Source organism: Polypterus senegalus, chromosome 11, assembly GCF_016835505.1.
Source record: "Polypterus senegalus isolate Bchr_013 chromosome 11, ASM1683550v1, whole genome shotgun sequence".
Classification (NCBI taxonomy): Eukaryota; Metazoa; Chordata; class Cladistia; order Polypteriformes; family Polypteridae; genus Polypterus; species Polypterus senegalus.
In genome coordinates this window covers 129,757,215-129,783,668 of record NC_053164.1, presented here as the reverse complement: position 1 = coordinate 129,783,668, position 26,454 = coordinate 129,757,215, and the positions used below count along the sequence as shown (strand labels likewise).

The 26,454-nt window shown below is 34.7% G+C and overlaps 1 protein-coding gene across 5 annotated transcripts in view; it reads right to left on the bottom strand.

The window, feature by feature from the left end:
- LOC120539518 overlaps positions 1-26,454 on the bottom strand; it is a 580,969-nt gene that overhangs the window by 11,270 nt on the left and 543,245 nt on the right. For 4 of the 5 annotated variants that reach the window (XM_039769652.1, XM_039769653.1, XM_039769651.1 and 1 more), the window contains exons 3-6: positions 21,912-22,241; positions 20,367-20,672; positions 18,262-18,576; positions 5,080-5,349 (exon numbers count right to left, since the gene is read on the bottom strand). In XM_039769652.1, coding sequence (XP_039625586.1) covers positions 5,080-5,349; positions 18,262-18,576; positions 20,367-20,672; positions 21,912-22,241 — 1,221 coding nt within the window. The remainder of the gene's footprint in view (positions 1-5,079; positions 5,350-18,261; positions 18,577-20,366; positions 20,673-21,911; positions 22,242-26,454) is intronic. The other variant, XM_039769655.1, reaches the window with a different exon arrangement.

Below are 26,454 nucleotides of genomic sequence, written 5' to 3'. Positions count from 1 at the left end.
AAAGAAATTCATAAAGAACATTGCAAGCAATGCATTTCTGACCCATTTAAATGTAATAATAATAACTTTCTACAACATCCTCAAGTCAAAAATAAATATAACAAGTATACATTAAATTTACATTTGAGGCATCTTATTTACAGATAATGAATGTGCCAATACTGTGTTAGTTTTTGCAAAAACAACATTATATTTGCCATTAATATTTCTAATGTGCTTCCTTCAGTTTGATTGTTGCCATTAGCATGATGTCCAAATTGAAAAACTTTAGAACGTTTGTAAAAAAAAAAGACTTAAAAATAATTTACTATAAGATGTGATATTAATTCAATTTAGGCCAAAAAGAAGTGCAGAGGATGGATAATCATTTGCCATATTCTAGAAGGTGATTACCTCAATGATTTGTCGCACTAATAATCTGGGGGGTAGCATGTCTGTGTAAGAATAAGGTGAGAAATGAATGGCATGGTGGTTATGGCTTTATAACTGATGCCACTAGGATGGGCTCCAGTTTCCTGACACTGTGATCTTTTTTATGACATTAGTAAATGAAAATTAATTCTAGAGAAGGTGACTGTAAAACAATTGAATGTAACACATAAAGCCAGCACGGTTGTGCTGCTGCCTCACAGTAATAAGTCATGAAGGGCAGATGTGGCTGTAGTTTTTTACTGCAGCCAATCTGTGTATCAAAGGTTGACTCTTGGCTTAATTAATTTTATTTTTCCAACTTTTTGCAATAGCTTAATTAATATAAAAGATCCCATTAGGCATCTTTATGGCTTGAGTCAGAGTATTTAATGTTAATACTTTTTAAAATGAGAATGGGTTGCACAAAGCAGACAAGGGTATAATCACAAAGTGTCCTACCATTGTTCAGTACAAGTGAATTGCTGTTTTAAAAGCTATTATAAGAGCAGGCTAGAACTTAACAAATGTTTACTCAGTGATTCTCCAGTAATAGAAATTTTGTCATATTGTATTGTATTTGATAATTTTTTCTTAATTTGCCTTACAGCAGATACTGTTGACTGCCACTACTGCGTCTGCACTAACAGCTGTTTAGAGGGAGTATACACTGCTTATGTCCGGCACCTGTTTTAAACAAACACCTTTAAATTCAGAATTGTTAAATTTTAGTGAGTTGAGAACATTTCAAATGTGGTAAAGCGTGTGACCACTGAGGTGATTTTGCAAGAAAAAAAAAAATAAAGATAACACAGAAGAAGGTGGCGCTAAGATGCCAGTGCCTGACTCGCTTTTCTTCAGCAGCAGTGGCACTGATCCGCAAGAAGAACAATAGCTACAATCTTTTAATGACTTACTGCAACTTTCAAGAGTCCTGACATTCTGAGTGACTGACAATGTAAGGCACATGGATACACAATACAGATCACCACAGTACTACAAAAATAAAAGAAGTCAAAAACAAACAAATCATTTTGACATGCTAATACAGCCATTCAATAAATAATTGGATGGACCTAAGCATTAGAAAAAGAGCTACCAGACTTACAGTATTCCAGGCCTCAAGAGTACGAGTTATGAAAATAAAAGAAGTGCAAATTACCTACATTATGAAAGTCTGACTCTAGATTGTGTGCAATTCTGGTCACTAAACTACAAAAAAGAAATAGTTGCTTAAGAAACTAAGCAGCAAAGATCAAGTAACTCCAGCTCTAGACTATGAGATATGCAGGATTAAAGCTCTTTAGGGAACCAAATACAGATGTTCCAAACTAATTTAAGTATCAATAAAGCTAATTTAGGTGATTTTTTCAATGAAATGCATTAGAACCCAAGTTTAACATTTTTGTGGATGCTGTTTTTAAAACCTATTTCTTGTCTGAGCAGGCATGAGTCTTTTAAGGATGTTTTTATACTGCACTAAAAATGACTCTATTCTGTTTGTTGTTGTTTTTTTTTTTGACTGTTGAAATTAATTTTGAAAGTGGTCAACATTTGATATAAGACACAGATATACATTTTAAATGTTACCCGCATGCTGAAAACATGTTAGACAGATGTGGCCTAAAAGACATGATGCTAGTTACTGCATTACTTCTTGTCTGTTCCGTTTAGCATGTTTATTGACTTGGTTACCACATGACGACAAGGAAAAGAAATAGAAAGTGCCACATCTGTACATTGAACTGTGTGGACATTAGAGCAGTGCTGTGTGGTGTGGAGCAAGAAGTTAAGGTTTTGAATGCAAAACTGTGGTCACAAATGTAGTGTAAATCCTTTCTGCAATGTTGTGATTTAACGTAATTTTTTGTTGATAACACTTATCTAAAAAGATCAGATCTAATGCATGTCTGACTCCTTTTCTACAATCGGGCAGGGGTTCTATTGGGTGATCTAGATGTAATTATGCAATTTTCATTACGCTATAACTTATTAAGTTTATTACATAGAAAATCACCCGAAAAATCCCGGACCATCGAGAAGTGTGTGAACTAACGACATAAAGAATCGCCTTCGCTCCGAACTGGAATCATCCCCGCATAAATCAAAGTCATCCAGATGATCTGGATCTGCATAATTATATCTGGACCACCCTGTAAAATTAGTTGATGACAGATATTATTATTTCTTTTTCTTAATTAGTTTCTTCTTTTTTTTGTTGTATTTGACTAAATCTGTATCTTCATATGTGATAGTTTTGTATTTAGTGAGTGGTATAATTAAGTCTTGCATTTCGCCTTGTAGGTTGTACTATTTTATTGTATTTCTGAGGTAGCAATAATAGATCGGCTATATAGTTCGGTGAAGAGGATTATATGTCGTTCTGTTTTGTGAACTGCATTTACCCTATATTTTTGACACCCATTACACACCCAACCTATCTGGAAGGGGATCTCTCTCTGAATTGCCTTTTTCCTAAGATTTCTTCCATTTTTCCATCTTCTTAGAGAGTCAAGGCTGGGGCTGGGGTGTGCTTTAAAAAAACGGCCTGTTAAAGCCCATTGTGGCATTCCTTATGTGATTTTAGGCATCAATCGTTGTTACCTATGAGTGAAAAAATGGAAATTGAGCTCCACTGAGAAATTTAAATGGAAGATTGAATGTGCCTTGCTGCAATTATGTTTCATGCTCTCATAGTTTATCTAAAACATTATTATAAACAATTGGGGAAGCATTCTTGAAAATAAATAAATAATCTGAGAATAATAAGAATTCAACAAACTAAGAAGAAGAAGTCAGGAAACTTTCAAACTGAATCATAACTAATAATCGGAAACATGCAATAACTGCAATGAAATTATTAGAAAACCTAATGAACTAAGATCTATACTAACAGAATCCTGTCAGATCAATGAACATTTCATTCATTTAACCTTTTTTTGCATTTAATACTATTTTTAAGGCAGTCCATAGAAAAATGCTAAACAGAGGTTCTGCTTTAGTTAGTCTTGCTTTTGATATCACAAGTAGAAATTAAGGGGAAGAGCAGTAAGATTGAATCCAGGAAGAACTCAGAAACCGAAAATGCATGCAGTGAAACAGGAACAAACTACAGAGTCAAGTACTTAAGTGTAAACCTCTACATGAGATGCTGGGACATTTAAGGTTGGAACTAACACAACAAGCATATCTTGCTTATCGAGTGTCTTGCATTCTTATAGTTGTATTCCATCCATCATCCAACCTGCTATATCCTAACTACAGGGTTACGGGAGCCAATCCCAGGCAACACAGGGCGCAAGGCATGAAACAAACCCTGGGCAGGGCGCACACACACACAAGGGACAATTTAGAATCGCCAATGCACCTAACCTGCATGTCTTTGGACTGTGGGAGGAGACAAGAGCACCCGGAGGAAACCCACACAGACACGGGGAGAACATGCAAACTCCACGCAGGGAGTTACCCACTGCGCCACCATGCCGCCTATAGTTGTTTTATTACACATATTAATTGCTATTATATTTATTTATTTTTCTATTCCTTTTTGATTTACAGTGAATCCCTTTGTCTTGTAGTGTAAACTACCTTGAATATGATGGAAAGTAAATTACTCAGGAAACACACCTGTGTTTGTCTTCAAAACCTCTTGAATTGTATTTAATTTAAAATAAAAAAGCCTTCAAACTCATGGTGCTTTTCTTTCCCTAAAGGAAAGGGATCTTAAAGGTGTGGCTGAATGTATACCCATACCCTGTTTTCTTGTCTTATTTATAGACAGTTTGCAATTTTCATTCAAACCCATTAATGAACAGTTGATGGAATTTCTGTCTTTTGAGAAAAAAAAAAAAGAATGTACGCAAACTGAAATCAAAATTATTTTCAGGTTAATTAATACACTTTTCACTTCATGAATCTAGATATTTATGTGACATCATTTCACCTTCCAAAAAAATAAAATAAAATCCATAAAGAGTTTTTGATTAATTTAATATTTTATATAATTAAACCATGATTGTTATCCACTGGGAAATGTTGCCAGAAGTTACATGTTTCATATTGATTGCTACATGGAAGTAAGAATTCCCTTGCACTCTCTACATGTGTCAATATTGTACCTTATGAATCTATAAAAAAGGAATCTGATGGAAAGTGGTATAACAATATACCTGATACCTTTATTCGTATATCGAGGCAGAAAATGATCAAGCTTCAAGCTGTTATTGGAGCATATGTAGCATTTGCATGGGTTACTTTGCTCTGTCAATAAATGTGCATATTTTGTCAATAGTAAAACTTTCATTAATAGCTTAAATTTGTTTTGAATTGATAACCCATTCTTAACTGGTTATGTGATGTAAGGTGCCAGTGAAATGCATCGAACCATTTCATCCTGCAGTATTTACTGTAAAATCAGCATACATTGTTTGGAGTAATAATGGAAGAATGCATCCAAAACTCAGTAGAGGTATTTTTGTTCATATCATAATTACATTTAGGTGAATTATTTAAAAATAAAATCACCTGATTACATTTAGATTTATTTAATTTATAACTTTGGGAAAAGTTTAGACAGGAGTAACAATGTTACTATGCTAAATTAGAGAAGACTGTAGAGATAAGGATAGGTTAGACTGTAACAAGATTTAATCATGTCAAAACCACGCTCACCTTCTACATCTGTGTGGATCACATCACTTTTGGGTGATTTTATTCCCTTATACTCATATTGACACCAGTAGTGTGGAGACTTCTCACCATCTTGCCTTGAAGTTTCAAAGATAAATTCGTTCTGATTGTTTTCAGCCTTTTTAGTCTCAGGCCATTCTTCTTCTCCCTCCTGATACAAGCTGAACAGCACTTCAGTGACATTGTCAGGAGCCTTACAGAGAATTGAAGTTTTATTTTCATCATAGAAGGAAATTTCTGGTTTTGGAATATCTGAAAAAAATTAAAAGTTGTATTATTTTGATATATTAACTTCTAGTCTGTGCAATTTCTTTATATTTCGCTGACATTTCTGATTTTCATCTTCAGTCTCTCTGATTGCCACATGTGAAATCTGCTACTATTTTCAAATCTGTCAGAATTCCTCATCAATCAGTAGATTCTTACATCCCGCTACACTACTTGTCTGTACTTAAAGATAATAAAAATGCAAATCATTAATTTCCTACTGAATACTTTTATTTTTTTGGAGTCATTTAAGGAATTGAAAAGTAATTTTTTTGGAAAATCATTTTCAATTGCTTGCCAGATTTGGAGAATGAATGTACCAAACACTGAAGACTGATAGAAGACAAAATATTTCTCAAAATTCCATAATCATAAAATGGATGTAAAAGAAAAATTTGATTAGAGAATGCTACCCTTACTTGAAACATATTTATTTCATGCTGACAATATATCAATGAAAAAGGTCACATGTAAAATTGTGAAATGAAAAACCCTCAGATAAATTACATACATTAAGTACATTGCTGATATTTTTCAGCACCATTTTTATATGAAAATTCTGCTGGGGCCATACCAAAATTTTCCTGTATGTGTGCAGATTTCTCTAACATTTAACATGACTCTCTCTTGTTAATGATTGACAAGATGTGAAAGTTCAAGCACCATTTGCATCACAAAAAAAAATCAATCAAATGATAGAATGCTTTTGCTAGGTCTTTCTCCATGATTCTTCTGCTTTATTTTCCAGCAATGGCTTTTACAAATTTAGCACTGTTAGGTGCTGCTTGTTAAAAGCAAGATTTTCATCAGCATAAGCTCAAAAATTAGATGCAAATGTGTGATTAAAATTAAAAAAAAAATTTTAATAAAGAGAATAAGAGTTCTCATTGTGCTGCTAGTCAGGATTAAGTAACTTTTCATATACAAGATACAAAAAAGCATGTAAAATACCAAAGGTTTTCTTTTTAACTGAATTTCAATTAATTTGTATTTACTGACATATTTTTTGCTTACAAACAGAAGAAAACTAGTTTTGACACAGATGTATACATAGCAACCATCACTAACAGTGAGGAATAGTACTGCACATGATAAACTTCGTCCGCGTTTGCATTTATTTTGTGCCTTCTAGCACTCACGTTGCCAAATGTAACCATTAGATAACACAGTTAAATTTTAGAAGTTCATATAACAGCTGGTTACTAAGCTGAGTGGTACAAATCAGTGCTTGCAATTTGCAGCGTCCTAAGCATGCCTCACAGTCATAGGGAGTACAGCTGCTGGAAGGGGAGGTGACGCACTTAGCAATCCCTCAGTAAATACATCATATCTGTACTGAGGAGTTAATCATCAGCTAATGGTGAGTTTTTATAGCTTTTCTCTGTCATTATCAAAAACTGCAGAATAAATAGTTAAGCATAAGGTTAGCCTATACTGCACATACCCATTGTTCATTTTAGGTTAAATTATTTATGTTTTGTTATTTAAAGTACAATAATATTAGTTCACTGCCATTTTATTAATAAGACTGAAACATCCACCCATCCATCCACCAACTAAATCTTCTTATTCAGAGCAGGGTCATAGGAAAGCTGGAGCCTATTCCAGTAAACATCAAACACAAGGTGGGAACAATTCCTGAACAAGGTGCCAGTCCATCGCAGGGTGATCGCTCTTATATACATTAGCGCCAAATTAGCATCACCAGCCTACCTAACTCACGTCTTTGGACAGCAGGAGGAAGCCCAAGTAGACAGAAGGAGAACATGGACACTCCACACTTGCAAGATGCAAGACTTTAACTCCAGGCTCCTTCTGCTGAGGTAGCAGTGCTACCACTGCAACACCTAAGTTTGAAATATTTTTTTATAAAATAAGAATTAAAACCCTTTTTTACTGATGTTTCCAATAACAGATATTTTCAGGGCAAGTTCCATATTATAGTACATACAAAATTGTGGTATGAACATTCATATAAACACAACCTCACGGTCTCCTGTATTTATATCCTGTTAAAAATGCTTTTATGTAACTTTGCAATTACTGTAACTTACTATAAAAGTTTCAGATCTATTTGTGATCAATTACATTTATCTGTTGTAAAACTGTCTAAAATATATGGAATCAGAATACACAAAATTAACATCACTTTGGACATATATCTTTATATGCTTCTTAGACAGCATTAGGCTTCACAATCACTTCTAATCCATTAACAGCGATATTTAGCATACTCCCAGATGGCATTAAAGGGAGGGATACACGGATTGTAACTGCCTATGCCATAATACTAGCATGCAGATGTACCCTACTCAAGTGGAGGAATCCCAACCCACCTATTATAACTTTTAAAAGCAACAGTCTATAATGAAGTTTGTGAAATTATAACACAGTCGTCTTAGGAGTGCGCAATTACTACAAAATTCATAATTGATGAATATTACACTTGATATTGTAATTGTGATTTATTCATTTTAATTAATATTATAATTGAATTCATATTTTTTTGTTGCAAACTGTATTTACTGTATTCTGTATACACATGGCACAGTAGAACCTCCATTTAGCAGTTTTGCTTAAAACCCGTTGATATGAAGTTGTTAAATGCTGGATTTGTTGAAAAATTTTAACTTTAATGTTTAAAACAATGTTGTTTCTTATTTATTGTTTTATAATAAAAATAGAGGATGTCTATAATGTGTGTTTTGTTATACTGCACAGAATATAAAGTAACATACTGATATTCAAATAATTACAAAATAAAATAACACAAAAACAATTTTTTTTTAATTTACAAAACAAATGTTACTTCTGTAATGTAAAACCAGCCACCAAAACACCACCACTTGCCATTCAAAGATGTAAAATGTGGAAAATGTTAAACATAAGAATGTTAAATTGTGGTTCTGCTTTATTAGAAAATGCTAAAGTTGCATGTATACATAAAATCACAGCATAGAATAAACTCTTAAGTGAGTAAAGTAAGATTAAGAAGTTACAGTAAACACAACTTGATAATTGTTATAGAAATATGTAAAACATTAAATGTAATAACAGAAATATATATCAAGCTCATAAGATATTTTGCTGGTAGCACATTATTACACGCTTCTGCCCTGTATCATTTATATAATTTGCCGTATCATAGAGAACCATCAAATCAAAAAAAGAACATCACGGTCTAAACACTTTTGAAGTTCACTACATGCTTACAGTATTTACTCATTATCAGGCAATGAGCTATTACCTATGTTGTGTATAATTCAACAGTACAGTATTGCAACAGTGTAGATACCATGCTATACACAATATTAAGGTTCATCATAAAAATCACAGGACATACTGTACAATCAATTGGTAAATGCAGCATATGACCAAAGCTTAGGAGTCTGGTTCAATCACTGATAGCAATGGCATTCACTACTTTCACCCTATCTATAATCATGCAAACTTTCTGCTTGTCTTTCAAGAACCCAGGTGGCCATTGTGACTCTCATCCCTTGAACAGTTGCGTCTCTGTTCTTGAGAAAAGGATACTGTTTTAAAGCATCTGCTTTTCAGTGTAAATCCATCATCAATATAGTGAACTATTATGCTCAGGCAAGCTTCCATAGTTCTACTCGACCACAAATCGGTTGCAGTTACATAAACTCCCTAATCGATTTAGACATGTGTTAGTGTAAACAAGAAATTAACAGTTATTTGTGTTGTGGACCCAACATTACTGAAACATGGTGCTCCTTGCTTAGCTTTCATGCACTCTCCTGGATTATATGATTGAATTTTAAATTGTTGTATAAATATTTGAGTGAAATGCTCCAGCAGTTTGCACAGTATGATTTTTTGATGAACATCATCTCTATTAAAAACAATTCAATATTATGGGAAAAAAAGATCGGACCTCATGCATAACGCTGTGCTTAGAATTCACAGTAATAAATGGCGTAAGGACAAAAGCGGAAATTTGAGTACGCACAAAAAAATCCAGATGCATAAATATGTGCGTTCGCCAACTTCCACATTTTTCCGTTCCATAAATCCCGGTCAGCATGAAAAGTAACACACATGCACGCGCCTGCTGTCCCACCCGTCTCCTCCCAGAATTCCGCCTCTTTGAATATGCAAATCAATATAAATAACCCTTAAGCTCAGCATTCTGTGAAAAGACACTGGCAAAAGCACAGGGGAAAATAGAAGAATTTCAGCGAATACCAAGTGGAGGCAAGGAAAAACGTACTATTTGTTGATTTAAACAGAGGTATAAACAACAAAAGGAAGTTGATCGAGTGACATAGAGTGTCGGAGAAACTCAAAAGCTCAAGTTCACAAAGTCGCACAGAGCCCGAAATAAAAAAGAAGTTGTCAGATATCAAAGTTGCCTTGAAAAGGTGAGTTGCAGCCCACCATCTGAGTGTCATATGAAAGCTTAATAGGGTACTGAGAAAAGAAAACAGGGACACAGTGGGAAAAAAGCTTGAAATGTCAACTTTAAACTCAAAATTTCCACTTTAATCACGTAGTTTATTTAGTCATTAAAGTAGAATGTCATAAACTTCATCTTAAAATGGTTTAATTTACTAGTTTCTCAAATACCATCGTAAGTAAAGTAGCACATTAAATGCTTTGTTTTGTATATGTTCTTCTATGTCATGATGATAGGAATTAAAGCATATATTAAACATGGGAACATGGTGGCACAGTGATTGTTCATGCCTCATGCAAGATGCTTGCTGCGCCATCTTTGATGAAATAATTTATTGCAGCAGTACTGCCTCTTTCAAACGTACTAACCCCCAATTCCTGTCCTTCCTCTTCTTTCTCCAAATACTCAATCACCACACAATCTGCTCAGTAATAGACGTTAAGCCATCTGTAAGCTGAGAATGCCGATTCTTCAAAACTTTTAAGGAACATTGAAATATCTTCGTAGTACATGTTTAATTATTCTGTCCATCTATCCTTCCAGTGTCGCGCCAGCCCCAGCAAGAATACAGTGCGAGGCAGGAACAATCCATGAACGGAGCGCCAGCTTCTTGCTAGCGCTGCGACAGTGTGTCCTCACATGTTTGATTATTAACAATATAAATTATTTAAATGAAATTAAAGTTTTATCTGTATAATATAATAAACTTATTTTGCTGCATTTCATCTTAAAAATGATATCGTCATCATATGTAAATACGTGCTTTATAAAGTGGCTCAGGTTGTGCAGTATTATAACTGTATTGTAAGTTTAGAGTGAGGTAATTGTACTTATAAGTAAAAACAGTTCTACAATGAGCACTTGATGGACTGATTAATTGCGTTTATAGTTTTTGGGATGAAACTGTTTCTGAACTGCGATGTCCCTACAGGAAAGGCTCTGAAGCGTTTGTCGCAGGAGAGTAGTTCAAATAGGCAGCATGGCTGAGGCAGTGTGTGCTTGATGCTGTATACCGATAATTCTCTTTCCGATCAGCTGTTCTAGATCTGTGATTTCACACTCAGATACAGTGATATAAATACTCTGAGTAGTGCAGTGAGAGTAATATAGAAAGAGATGATCCACTGTGGCAACCCCTAACTGGAACAGCTAAAAGAAGAAGAAGAAGGTGCAGTGAGAGTAACAATGCTAAAGCAGCTATGGTATTTGGAATACAGTGGAACCTCGGTTCACGAACGTCTCGGTACACGTACAACTCGGTTTACAACCAAAAAGTTTGCCAAACTTTTGCCTCGGTTCACGACCACACACTCGGTATACGAACAAGCCAGTTTCCCTTTCAGTTTGTGCGCGCTGATGATTTCCACACGTGGTGCATTGTTCTCGGTCAGACATGCCTGCTTGCACGTGAGTGCATGTTTTCACTGTGAAATCTTTGTGCTCTATTTCATTTCCCTTACGGTTTGTACACGCTGATTACTGTATTTAAGCACGTGTTGAGCCGCTCCCTGTTCATTGTTCTCAGTCAGACGTGCGTGCTTTATCTGTGATGTCTTTGTGGTCTACAGTATTTCGTGTGGTTTTGCAGTTAACCATGGCTTCTAAGCAAGTGAAGAGTGGTGAGAAGAAAGTTTTGCAGAAAATTGAAATCGAAGTAAAGAAAAATATTATTGAAAAGTATGAGCGTGGCATTCGTGTTACTGATCTTGCCGCCGAGTACAAGAAGTCAAAACCTACGATTTCGACTATTCGAAAGCAGAAAGAATCTATTAAAGCAGCTGATGTTGCAAAAGGAGTTACAGCATTAACCAGGCAGGGGCCTCAAGTGCTGGAAGAGGTGAAAAAACTGTTTACTAGTTTACTCATTTATCAATTTGAGAACCCTTGTGCTTTCGAGCAGCAAAATGCAAACAAAGCCAGACTGCCGGTGATGTGGAGAGCAAACACGAAGGGTTGGGTCACAAGGACTTTGTTTTTGGAATGGCTGCATAAGGCTTTTGCTCCCACCAGCTAAACAGCTAAAAACACCAGAAACCCAAGAAATCACATGAGAGAAAACACCTGAGGAAAACATCCATCAATCGCGGAGCCAGACTCTCCCTCAAAACTGTAACCTCCTCTCCACCCAGTTCCTCTTTACTTCATGCCAGAACTCGACTTATGCAAGGTTAGTTTTCTTGGTGGTTTATACTTTGTTTTTGTATTACAGATTTTTCAAATGTTTATTTTTCGGTTTGTAGCGTGAATTGTTGCGGTGTTACTTTTCACTTTTTTCAAATGTTAATTTTTTTTCTCTGTGCTTAAAACTCATTTAAAAACTAAAAAAGTGTTTACAGCGAGTGGTTCGTAGTGTGATTTGTTGCAATGTTACTTTTCTTGGTGGTTTATTAAATTACAGATTTTTCAAATGTTCCTTTTTTTCCCCCTGTGCTTAAAAACTCATTAAAAAAAGTGTTTATGCAGCGATCGGTTGCAAGGCTATAGCACAAACTCCTGTAATGTTACTTTCTTGGTTGCTTGTGGTTGGTTTTTAAACAAAGTTCGGATTTGTTCAAATGTTCCTTTTACCCCCCTCCACCCGTGCTTAAAACTCATTAAAAAAAAGTGTTTATACTGTACAACAATCGGCTTGCAAGGCTATAGCGCGAACTGCTGCAATGTTACAGAGAGAGGTAGAGGGAGGAGAGACAGCGCAGCTAGCGTACTGCTGGGAGAGAGAGCGCGGCTCGCGTGGTGCTGAGAGAGAGAGGGTGTGTGCTGTTGAGAGAGAGGGGGGGGGAGAGAGCGCGGCTCGCGTGCAGCTGAGTAGGGAGCCTGGGTGTTTGTGTCAGTGTTATTCAATGTTTTTACATTAATTTACTATTACACTGTGCATTCTATGGTGTAATTAATTATATTTGTGCTTAAAAATCTTTAAAAACAATATATTTACATACAGTTCATACGGTTTGGAACAGATTAACTGTATTTACATACAATCCTATGGGGGAAATTGCTTCGGTTCACGACCATATCGGTTTACGACCAGAGATTTGGAATGAATTATGGTCGTGAACCAAGGTTCCACTGTACTTTGGCTATTCTGTGGACCATTATATTGTTACAGGTTAATTACAATCAGATGCCTTAAACTAATAAACAATATGCAGTTAATTTCAGTGTATATGATAAAGCTGTGTTAGGGATGTGGATCTAAAAAAGAAAGGGAAACCACACTTGAACAAAAGCACCGCTTTGATGCTGGGTGCCGCCAGTTTGCAAAACCGAGCGGAGAACTTGCGTACACCAGGGTTTTAGCTAGCGTGAAAATGTGCGTGGCTTTACGCCAAGTTTAGGTTTTATACATCACGATTTGGAGTGTGGAAACAGGAGTACGCAACATTTTTGTACATATGCACCGTTTATACATGAGGCCCCAGGTGATCTAGTTTCAACTTTACTTACAATTCTCAACTATAAACAGAGAAGAAAGAAATTCATATATTTTAAAAGATGTTGTTTTTGATCAGATACCTAAAATGAATTTAGCATAGTCATGTTTAGATTAGTGAATGTGTCTGTGATTGATTACAATGCTCATTTGCGGTTTCAAGCAGTCTGAGAGCGGGTGTACTAAATAGAATGCAGTAATTGCCACTTTTCACGAGTAGTGCATCGTGGTAGCAGCTCTAATAGTAATTGTGATAAATACACAATTAATTTTGTAGCCCTAGTGGGCTTCTTTTGTTCCTAACTCTCTGCTTTGGATAAAGGTGAGGTTTTCAGCATTGTTTAAGTTTACAAATTTTAGCTCTTTCTGCGATATATGGGATTGATTGAATTTCTGTTTGGATTGACTTTTTATTTTTCAATTTAGTGCAATCTCTGTTTGATTGGCATTATTATATTATGATACTTCTTTTAAATTTTATATCACTTGAAATAAAAAAAAATGGAATAATCAAAAATAAATTAACTAATAAAAACATTTTGATAATTTAACGATATATCACAACGTAATATAAACATTGATATAAACATATAGAAATGAAAAAATAATTAAAAAATGCAAATAAAAATCTAAATAAATCAAATTATACAAGATTCCAACAGAAACAAATACGTACTGTAATTAATATCAGCCAACACTCCCATCCAGAGCCATTGTCAAAAAGTCAAAACACTCAAAATTCGAAAGCTAATGCAAAATCTCCTAAAGAGAAACATGTTTACTATTACTGAAGTCTTAAAAGAGACAAACACTAAATGAAATGTCTTGAACATATATAAAGGAAAACAGAAAAAACGTCTGCAAGCACAGCTGCTGAGAACTGATCAGTGCCACAGGAATAAAGTTGAGGCAATTGCAGCCATAAGACCTTCAGGAAGATGCCACGTTTGAGAGGACTGATCCCTATTACAGCCCCAACCCAAAAAAAAATTATAAATATGACAACTTAATATCCACATAAAAATACTAAATAAGGTAATAGTACTACTATTCTTAATATAGATTAATGTTTTGAAAAGGAATATAAATAAGAAGCTAGCTAAGTTTGCAGGTGATACTAAGCTTGGTATATTGGTGTAATCTAGAATCTGCTGAATTATTACACAGGAAATTCCACGGCATACAGGCTTGGGCAGATCTGTGGCAGATGAAACTGAATGCAAGTAAATGTAAAGTATTACACATAAGTATTTTAATATATAATGGGAGGTCTGAAAATTGAAAGTACACCTAATGAGAAGGATTTAGGAGTGCTAGTGGACTTGACACTATCAAATGCCAGACTGTGTTCAGAAGCCATTAAGAAGGCTAACAGAAAGTCAGGTTATATAGCACGATGTGTAGAGTACAAGTTCAAGGAGGTTAATAAGCTTTATAATGCACTGGATGACTCATCCGGAGTACCGTGTACACATTTGATCTCCTGGCTACAAAAAAGACTTAACAGTGCTAGAAAAAGTCCAGAGAAGTGCAACTAGGCTGATTCCAGGGCTACAGGGGATGAATTATAAGAAAAAGATTAAAAGAGCTGAGCCTATACAGTTTAAGCAAAAGAAAGTTAACAGATGACATGACTGATGTTTATTAATGACATGACTAAAAATTATGAATTTAATAAGTAACAGTGGATCAAGACCGTTACTTTAAAAGTTTAACAAGAACACGGAGACACCAGTGGAAAATTGTTAAGGGTAAATTTTACATAAACATTAGGAAGTTTTCTTTCACGCAGAGACAATAGACACAATAGAATACATTACCAAGTTGTATGGTAGATGGTAGGACTTTAGGGATCTTCAATTTGATGTTAATTTGTAGGAGTTAAATGGATAGAGTTTGCTGTCTTTGTAGGGCTGGAAGATGTCACACACCTGTGCTTGGGAGACAGATAATGGACTTGAATATGTATATGTTCCTGTCAGACCAGGGTTGGTGCTGCTCTCTAACTCTTTCTCCTCTTTCCCTGCAGACCAGCCAAGAACCCTCATTTTAAAACCACTTCCAGTCCTAAGGAGCCAATCAACATCACTTCCTCTTCCAGTCATTAAGATCTCACCCAAATCTGATGTCATTTCCGTATCCCAGAATTCCATCATCCCATTACATCACTTCTGGTTTATCAGCTATATACTGTATATGGCAGCCATCTTTCATGTACTTTAGTTCTGTTTTGATCTCAAGTCCATCTATCCAACCCACTATATCCTAACTACAGGGTCACAGGGGTCTGCTGGAGCCAATCCCAGCCAACACAGGGTGCAAGGCAGGAAACAAACCACGGGCAGGGCGCACACACGTGCACTCACACACACACCAAGCACACACTAGGGACAATTTAGAATCTCCAATGCACCCAACCTGCATGTCTTTGGACTGTGGGAGGAAACTTAGTACCCGGAGGAAACCCACACAGACATGGGGAGAACATGCAAACTCCATGCAGGGGGGACCCAGGAAGTGAAATCGGATCTGCTAACTGCATGGCAGCAGTGCTACCCACTGCGCCACCGTGCTGCCCATTCTCAAGTATATAAAGATATATCAACCCAACCTTTTTCCAAGTATACGAAGTGGATCCCCAAACATTTTCCTTTGTTTTGTTTTTCCTTTTACATTGGCCTATTCTTGTCTAAATCTTTCTAATGTTCTAATTTTCTAGTTAGGGCTCAAGGAAAAATAAAAGACGCCAAGCACAATAAAGACAAAGGAAAAGAATTTCTGCAGTCCTAGCAAAATTAATTTGAAACATTTTTTAATAATGTTTGTATAAGTGGAGAAGTAGGCCACAAACTTATGTAAAATTAGTGCTCTTCACAAATATAATTTTTTTCCATCTATAGAAAACACATCTTTCCTTAAATGGATCAAGACAAAAAATAAATTCATTTTCTGAACCCACTTAGTCCAGCATGGGGGAAAAAACTTTCCTGGCAACTTTGGGCTCAAAGTATGAACCGGTCTTGTATTTGTCTGTCATAGGGCACATTCACACACAAACTGGTACTCATGTATATTTGCCTGTGAGAATTACCACTTATTATAGACAGACTAGTCGTGGTTGGAACATTTGTTCATACCACACATGGCACAATTTTCCCAAGTAAAGGTGATGTGAAATAATTTTCAGACCTTGCTGATTGATATCCCTCAACCCTGAATCTTCAATGAAATTTAGAGATCTGCAGTCTGATGTAATCCATTTTGCAATACATGGCAGTTGTTAATGCATTAGATTTTGTGTCATTCATGGACATAAGTGAAGATGCACATTCAGTGACTCCAATTTGCTGTAGATTTTATCTAATGTTACAGCTTTTATAAGCAGCACCATGAATGTGATTGAGTGATAAGTCAAGAATGTTGTAACTGTGTGATATTTAATTTTGCTCACACTAAGTTTACAAGTATCAAAATTTTCTTTTGGCCTTTCTCACACTGCCTTTCTCTTCTTCAGGCCACCTCCACTACTCTCCTCCAAGACCTTGACTCCTTCTCTCCCAACCCCAGCTCTCGAATGGAGGGAGGTGGCCCCTTTTATAAGCACCCGGGTGTGCTGCAGGTGTGCTCCGGCAATCTTCCACCTGCACTCCCCAGTATGGCGAAAATGCTGAGGTCCAGGGCTCCCAAGGCATCTGGGCACCCCCTGGTGGTGACCACGGGCCTCTACAAGGTTGAGCTTCCATGCTCTGTACCCGTGGTCCCCCAAGCTGCCAGGGCATTTGCCCCCACGTGGTCTGGAGGAGGCGCAAGCCCTCCTCTGGTCCTTCTGGGCATCCCAGCTGGGTAGCAGCCCCAACAACTCGCCACACTTGGATTGTAGAATTATTTGAACGTGCATCACACTATTGCCTGAATTATTCCATGAAGTAAGCTAAAGCTGCAGAACCTTGGAAATTTTGGACAAACACAGCTACAGAGAGGTTTGATAAGTAACCTAGAAAGACCTCAACCTGCTAAAGAATGACGTATTTTCCTGAACACCTTTCTCATTTCTTTCATTCATATTGTTGGCATGTCGTACTTTTACTAAAGTATAATTTTTGAAAGACAGAGTGTCTCTGACATGGTATTCTTGTATAAAACAGTTCTTTAATGCTGCTGGAAACAGTCAATTTAGTTTCCAATTAGATCATTGAATTATCTATTACAATGACTAATACAGCTGGATTTTTGTAGGCATTCTCAGTGATGTGAGGTTTACTTAATTTTATAATACTACATTGAAACATATACAACATTAAACAAATGCATATAACAAAAGACAGCTAAGAAGTTCTGTTTCTTATAAAATTGCATTGAAATATGTCAAGTTTTTCTTTGGTATTTAGTTTCCAGTCATGTAATAAAACAAGGACTGAATGAGTCATAATAAAAATATTAAAGTGTAATATAACCATAAAACATCTTATGTTAAAAACACTTCCTTTTAATTTTAACTAAATGCACATTTAATAACCTATTGTAATAAATTTCAGAGTGAATGCAAAGGCTAATGTGACGAGAGTGGCTGAGAGAGCATAACTGAAATCATCCATAAAGTTTTTAAAACCACCTGGAGTCAGGAAATATGTTGTTGGGTGAGGTGGTGACACTTCTTTTGACTCGTACCTTTCTTATACACAGGTCCAATTCTGTTCAGCAAAAGGGAGAAATGCCATTTGTATGAAAAATGCAGGTAATAAAGTAGATAAAATGCCTAAAATATATTTTAGCCTTAGCTACATATTCTCCAAATTGCTGACAAAGGTAATTTATCTCTCTTTTGTTAATATTTAAGTTAACCTAACATAGATCAGTAATATCATAATTGTAAACTGCTCTATAAGTTGTAATTTGTAACAAATAAATAATAAAAATAGCTAAGCAATAATATTTGAATGTGAAAGTAAAAACTATACAGTATGAAGCAAAGCCATAATTAAATCAGTTTAAATAATCTTGCTTATCATTACATTCATAGTAGATGTGGTATTGTTTAACTCACCCAGCACTCTTACACTCCTGTTCTCGCTGTACTGTGAATGAATCTCTGGGCTCATATTCAGAGTGTAGTCACACCTCAATTGAACCTCAGTCTCCATCCCTGTAGCTCGACCTCCTAGCAGTTCATGTCCATCCACAGACAACTCACACTTGTTATCTTCTGAGCTCTTTGACTTGAATGGATGCGAATCGTCATCTCTGTAGAAATGGCAGTGAGCTTCATGGAATGTCTGAGGCAATTCACAAGTCAGCGTTACTGCTTCTTCCTTTCCAGTTATGTCAGATGTTGCACTTAATGCTGGTTTACCGAGATTACCTGAAATAAATAAAAGGAATAACAAATACATAAAGTTTCAGATTGCATTTTCATCATTCACTTTCAACACATATACTACAGCTATTACATTTTATATAGGTCTACATCAGTTCACTTTCCAAGTCACTTTTCTCAATCAGAATAGCAGAACAGTAAATATTCATACAGAAATCAGGATTTAACTGTAACCAAAATATCAGGACTCTGGAGAAATCTTGCTCATCAATTTAAAATATTATATGTCTTTCCTTGATTTGAAGAAGACCAGTCCATCATAGTGTTCATTTATGCACAAACATTTTCCAAAGTAAAATGAATATCAATATGTCTTTGTAAAGAAATTGGAATACCCAGAAGAAAAGCCCACATGAACACAGGGTGGGCATAAAAAAAACAACACAGCATTCTTTTTTTCCAATAGTATGCATTTGGAATGTTAAATAAACTCAGAGTGTTTTTACACACTGCACGGAAACAAAGTACAAAAATGGCAAATGCCCTGAGCAAAGAATCAGAGTACTATGAAGAGACAAATTCTTCTTGTTTATTATTCAGCACATCTTAATCGACTTATTAAGCTTACATTAGGAATTTGGGAGAAACACACTGTCATATTAGACCAATTACTGTAATTATAATGTCTGACATAATGGAAAGTAACTAAAGTAACCAAAGAAGCACAGATACATCAGGGAGAACTGCGCCAAAAACTAAATTGGAGCTGTAATAAAAACTGCTGACTAATAAATCACTGTACCACCCACCTTTTAAATTTAAAAATGTAATAAAATCATAAGTTTAAACAGAATTACCCAAAGTTGAGTAAATTTACAATAATGTGGTGCTTTTGTGACAAAGATATATTTATAGAACCTCATTAATCCATGCATTTCCTAACCTATTTATCCAGCTTAAGGTCATACAGTGATTATATAAATGCATTTCAAAATGAAAAAATGTACTACATTGAACAACATAATCAGATAGTCACTTGAATTGTTCCCATATTTTTTTATATTGTCTTGTGCAGTTTTTTTATTGGACTATAAGCTAGCTTTACACAGGTACTGATAAAACTTTATGAAATAATCTTTTTTTTAATTGTTGTCATTTCTCATTTTTCAAAAACATTCGTTCCTATTTTAGCTTTTTGGTCAATTAAAAAAAGGTGCTTTTTTTCCATATTATACATCTCTGTTAAAGATGCATTTCTCTTTCAGTGGATTCAAAAATGAAAACGGAAACATTTGAGCCAAAAATGGCCACACAATGAATTCTCTTCCACCACTCTGTAAACACGACAGGGCATCATTCACTCCTCCAGAATAAGGCCAAACTTTTCAGATCTTACTTACTGTGCCTTATAAATAAAGAACACAACTGGAAGCCAACCTTCTCTAAGCTGAAAAATCACAAAGTTCTTATAATATGAAACAAATCAATACAATTATATACAAAAGTAAGTTAGGCATCTTAAGTGACACCCCGTCCACTCATACTGTGAGTCAGTCAGAGGATTAAAGCTGAATCTTCTGAGTGCCTAGTCTAGTTCTCTTGCTTTGAGATCATGCTTCCCATAAGCCCACTTTCTTTATTAATTAAAATGTAGGCTTTATATTAAAATGATACAGTACCTTCACCACATCCCTCTTTCTGCTGTTGTGCTGTGTACATTTTCAGTATTGGAAGCATTTGCATTATAAATTGCTTATAAAGTTAAAGCATCTTATCACAACATTAACAACCAGGAAGGAGATGAATAGCTGTAACCAAATATGTTGTGTACCCACCATATACGTCCACTGTCACCTTCCTGCTGTGGCGTGATGTCCATTTGTCATTTTCTCTTATGACTTCAATTTCACAGCTCATGTTCACTTGAGTGACATTCTTTACTGATCTTTGATCCAACAGCTGATACTTAAACACAGAAATCACACAGGCTTTTACACCTGTGGCATATGTATCTGATCTGAAAAGAGCTTCATTCTTATAAAAATGACAAAATCCTTTAACTGGCCGATCCCCTTCACATCTAATCATGAAAGATTCCTTCTTCTGATCCTCTGTGCTCGCTCTTTTGACTTCAGCTTTCACTAGAAAAAAATAATAAATTATAATATGCAGTATTAAGTTAAAAAAGAATAATAATTAAAGAAATGCAAGAAAATAACTTACAAATCAATGAGTACTACTTACCAAATACAGGATTAACATTATTTATATATGCTGAGTACAATTCCACAATTTGTTGTTCTCCTCGCTGTTTTAGTGAGGACGGCTGGTAAGATGCATGACACATAATTGATATGACTGACTGTGTTAAAAATATCATCACCTCCAAGGAGTCTTCAGTCTTTACTGCCCTTACTGTCTAACAATTTTTATTGAGGGCAACACATGAGGTGACCTGAACATTCACCTGAGGCTTCAGAATTTAAGTTAATTTCTTGAAAACAAGTAACATAGGCTGTGAATACATGTGTGTCATGTCATGTCATGTACTGAAGACTTTGTTAACATGGTTATAGCATATACTGAAGAAGTCACATTTGTAGCATTCAGTAACACTCGGCTACAAGCAGTCTAATTCTAATCAAAGCATCAAATGTGAAGGTGTTATTCAGATTTGCTCAAAAAATACAAACATAAAAATCACAACACTAGTTCTTGAGCAAAGGAAACAAAAATTGGCAGAAAGATACATGGGATCTTCATTGATTCATCAGTTGAAATTCATCAGTTCTCGTTATCATTATATAGCACACTATATAGTATATAGTACTATACGGTATTATGCTGTATGTTTAAATAAGATTCAGATCTTGATCCAAGTAGAAATAATAAGAGCTCCATCAATAATTACTGGGAGTCTGGGAGGACAAATAAAAAAGGAGTCTGTGTGTTTAAGGACAAAGGGTGTTTTTGGTGTTCATGATCCTCTTCCTGCATAAACAGAGGTGCTAGACAGCTTCCTAATATTCAGACATCTATAAGGCTGAGATTCAATTATTTCTCCAGCAACATTTGAAGCTGCCAAGAAGTATTAGGACTTAGTGACTCCATAGCTGAATTAAGGAGTGGTAAACAAGGGAAGATCGTTTCGTAGATCATGAATAGACCAAGAGTGGGCAAATGTGAAAGGAAAAAGAATGTGCACAAGGGAAGGCATGTAAGGAACATGTTGTAATTGTTATTTAGGAAAAGCAGCATTATTTATTTTTTTCAGCCCCTTCTCTGTATTGTGTGTTTAGGTATTTATGTGGATAATGAACATGTAATGGAATAGAATAGAAATGTTCAGCATAGCCAGATATAATTGAGTTACTACCTACCAAGCTCCTTCACTATTACTTTCAGGTTGTCACTTCTCCCAGAGGTTTCACTGTTGATAATATTTTCATAATCACAACTGAATTGCAGATAGCCTTGACTCTTTAGATCCATATCTCCCAGCAGCTCTCCTCCACTTGCAGTGAAGTCACACTGGTTGCTGTCTGAGCTCCCTGATCTGAACGGCTCTGATTCAGCTCCCCTGTAGAAGCGACACCTCACACCAGAGAGACACTGTGGAGCTGAGCAGCTGATTGTGTGCTCACGGCTCATCATTTCAATAACATTGGGCATAATCACCATTTGAGCTTTCTGAAGTTCACAAGTATTTCCTGTAAGACAAAAGGAAAATTACATCTAGTGTTTGTTAATTTGTTTGTTTTTTTTAGTAGATAATTTCTTGCCCATTATACATCACACTTTATAGAAAAAGTCAATGCTAAAAACTTGTGTATAACTTTCCCAAAAAATAAACCAGTTGCAGTACACTATAGTTCATAAGAGTCACAGATAAAAAAATATAAGCATGTCTTTCTAAATTGCTGGTTTGCAACATTTTATCTGAATACCATTTGACTAATTTAACCTTTTGACTTATTATGAAATCATCAAAGAATACTCAATGTAAAAAAGTTCTGTTCTAGTTGATTGTATAGAATATCATATAAAACATTAAAATATAGTTTTTAAAATAAAATTTTTTCTTCTTCCAAAATGAACACTTTCATCACATAGTGAGAAATATCCATGCACATTTTCTATCCATCCATTATAAAACCCATTTAATCCCATTTGGAATTACTGCGACTGATGAATATAGTGGAAGCACTGGGCAGAGGCAGGAAGCAAACCTGAATGGGAATTAGTTTTTCTATCAACACACAACTTATTTTAATTACCAATATGTTACATTTTTAAATCCACTCTTTTCTTCACCTACATTTCTTCACCTTTGAGATGTTTCAGGGTGTTATGTTTCCTCATTTTCTTTGGTGTTTGCAATTTATGAAATTAATTATGAATTGATTTTCATACTTGCTGAAACCTGATGTTAATTATGAAACTTGCAGTATTTATAATCATAATTGCATTTTATTAAGAAGATTTATAATGGGGACTGGAAGAAAAACATTACGCACACATGCACACATACACACAAGCATAAATGATTACCAGTATGTTATTTTTAAGTAAATGAAGATAATTTCTAAGCAATTTAATAAACATTTTATATTAAAAAAATAAAAAAGTGGTGTATACCATTTCCAAAAAATTTTACCCATTACATTATAGCGCATAAGGAGCACAAATGAAAAATAAGCACATCTTTATTAATTTCAGGCTAGTAACAGCTTATCTAAATAAAGTGTACGGCTGTAACAGTTTGATTTATGATGGAGTCATCAAAAAAAAGCTCTTAGTTAAAATGCAGTAGTTGATAAACTAAAATGCGATTTTTCAAATTAAAATTTTGCTTCCACCAAAACTTTAAACATTTGTGAATATAGTGGCAGTACTGGGCAGTAGGCAGGAAGCAACCCAGAATGGGGTGCACTGCTCCGCTATTAGCTTTACTTTAAACTGTATTATTAATAAAGTGTAACACAGAAGTTAATTTAATTATCAATATGTTACATTTTTAAATTAAATCTTTGACCAAAATATTATATTTCTTCACTTCCCATATGTTTCAGAGTATATATTTCCACATTTTCATCATTGTCCACCACTCCTGAAACTAATTTAGTGTTGATTTTCACATTAAGTGCCACCTGATGTCAATTATGAAATACTTGCAGTACTTACAATAATCATATTCTTACATTATATTAAGATGACTTATAATGGAGACTGTAAGAAGAACATTATGTTATTGGATTTAATTGAAACGCCGTACAGTCATTTATTACACTAGACTAAAAAGGTGACAAACACAAAACATTCTTAGTTATCATGGTAGATGCATGGAAATTAGCAGAAATCATTTAATGTGTAGCTGGAGTAAGTGCCACTCCGCCAGCTCAAACAAGTCCTGGACCACATCTACTTTTATTATTTGTGCCAATTTTGTTAATGCCATCAGCATGACCAATAAGGTTTTTTTTTTTTTGTTCTTTATTCCTCTGTCTCTCACTCTGTTTCTCAGTCTTTTTAAGTGTCTGTGCTTTTATACCAAATGACGTTCCCATTTAAATTTTAATTGTCTATACATTCAGACTATGCTGAACTAATTAACTGGGGGCTTATTAGCAGGGATGATTTACATCAACATTTAACATTTTTTAAAGGCTTATGTCACCAAACACTGATATTTAGCAGAGCATTTTGGGGTCGCATATTTGCACCTCATAAAATAAAAGACCATAAAGAAGACCCACTGTTCAGGTTTGCCGTTGCTTGGTGCACTTTATCTTCTGTAGAGGCCTCATTGCATATCTCGTTGTTGTTCACTTCTATGTACATGTTATGGGACTTTGCAAAATTATTTTTGCTTGAAGCGCTGTTATACACCCTTCCATGACTATCCGCAAAGTCACTCTCATTTTCAATGCACTACCTCAAATTATCAATTTGGTACATTTTCTGAAAATGTCAGGTACAGTTTTCAATACAACAGTATCATTTGCTTCTCTTTTTCTAATATTTGTTTCACCTGCACCACTAACCATCTATGTGAACTTGTTGTTTTTTGCAGCATAGTAACAAATTAAATGTACGATCTCATAAAAGTGACCTATTAGATACTTGGTCTAATTATGACCCACCCATATCAACCAGTCAGGACACCTATTTTTTTCCTTTAAAAGCTTTTTAGTTAGGTCTGATTGAATAAAGCTTATAATTGTGAGGATAAAATTTTGGGGTTGTGCTAAATTACAGATTACTGGCAGTAAAAACTTACACTTTTCTTGCTTTTAGGAGTATTTTCCCTCTTTCGCATGCACTCAACTCACCTTAATATTAAGTCTGGACATGATGAGGTGCAACACCAAATGTTTAAAATATTTAAGAGGAAGGCTAGAGTGTCTGAAATGAAGGGAATTTGAATTGTTTATTATATAGTCACAATTCAAACACTATGACATAATACTACGCGAGTAAGCGCTACTTTTAGGTGCATAACCCAGCATGATATGCCGTGAGAATTTATTGTATTAAAATTAATACTTCCTCTTTCATATCAACATCCCTACATGCCTTGCTAGACATCTCTGAGTATGAGGTTTAATATTTTTTCAAAAGCTTTTCAAACTAAGCAACACTGAGTGGTTCAACAATAAGTGCTCATGTGTTTATTTTTATTTATGTCTTTTGCTATGAATAGAAATACATTCTGACTTGCATTTTGCTTAAGCTATATGTGGAAAGGAAATATTTTAAAGACCAAATTAGTCCATGAAATGTTTTTATAAGTGTACTGTAATAGTAAAAGTAATGAGCTATTCAAAAAACATACCCTAAACCTATCTGTCCTTGTGCAGCCAAATGTTTCAACATTAAAACATTAAAGATGCACATATGCTCCCTAAGATAGAACAAGCCTAAAAATTAATATAACTATAATATTTTAAAACAATATTTAATTTAATATGTATCTGCTTTAATTTAATTCATTATAAATATAATATATAATGTATGTACAATATATAATTGTTTGATTTGAGTTTTGAAATTGTGTTTGAAATTATAATGTATAAAATAGAAATTTAAATATGGATAAATTTTGTGTCTGTAAATTGGAATATAGATACTAAAAACTATATTAGTAATAGTAGAAATTTTAACTTGAACTTTTATACACTCAAAGACCAGATAATTTTCTAGGGAAATATAAAATTAGTCAGGTAAAAGTAATTCACAATAGATGAAGTTTTAACATGAATATTTCTTGCATTTTATACACTCAAAGGCCAGACTATTTTCTAGTGAAATGTTTCTTTATAAATCTAAAGATATTTGTAGGTTAATATATTAACTATATTTGTTAAGAAAATAGAGACAGTTAATACATTAGTTATAATGCACAAATTAAAAGGCGTTGTCATCATCCTTTAACTTTTTTCCAATATTTAAGTTTAACTTTTTATTAACATATTTAATGATTTCTTTCCTCAGTTTTATTAATACAATGTTAACTGCCCACAGCAGTTTATTTTGCACTAACAGGAAGCAATTTGTCTGGCTATAAATCCAATGTACAGTAGCATTTCCTTACAGATTGTCGTTATTTATCAGACAATGCAAACACAATCTTTTTAAATAGAATGATGGCTCTTAAATTTAATGTTGCTATTTATAGAGTAAAGGCAAACAAAAACGCAAGTAAACTCCTTCAAGTCAACTTTCTAGACAGATCTGCACAACAGTATAGATATTTAAACTATTGTTACTGCCAAAGAAAAAATGTGTTATAATTGAGCAAAATTACATCAAGTAATAAAATCATTAAGCAAATTAACAGCTCTCCAACTTCTATTAAACAATTATGAGTAAGTCCTTTATTCCCCTTATTAAACAACAAATGTGTTGTATAATAGCTTTACC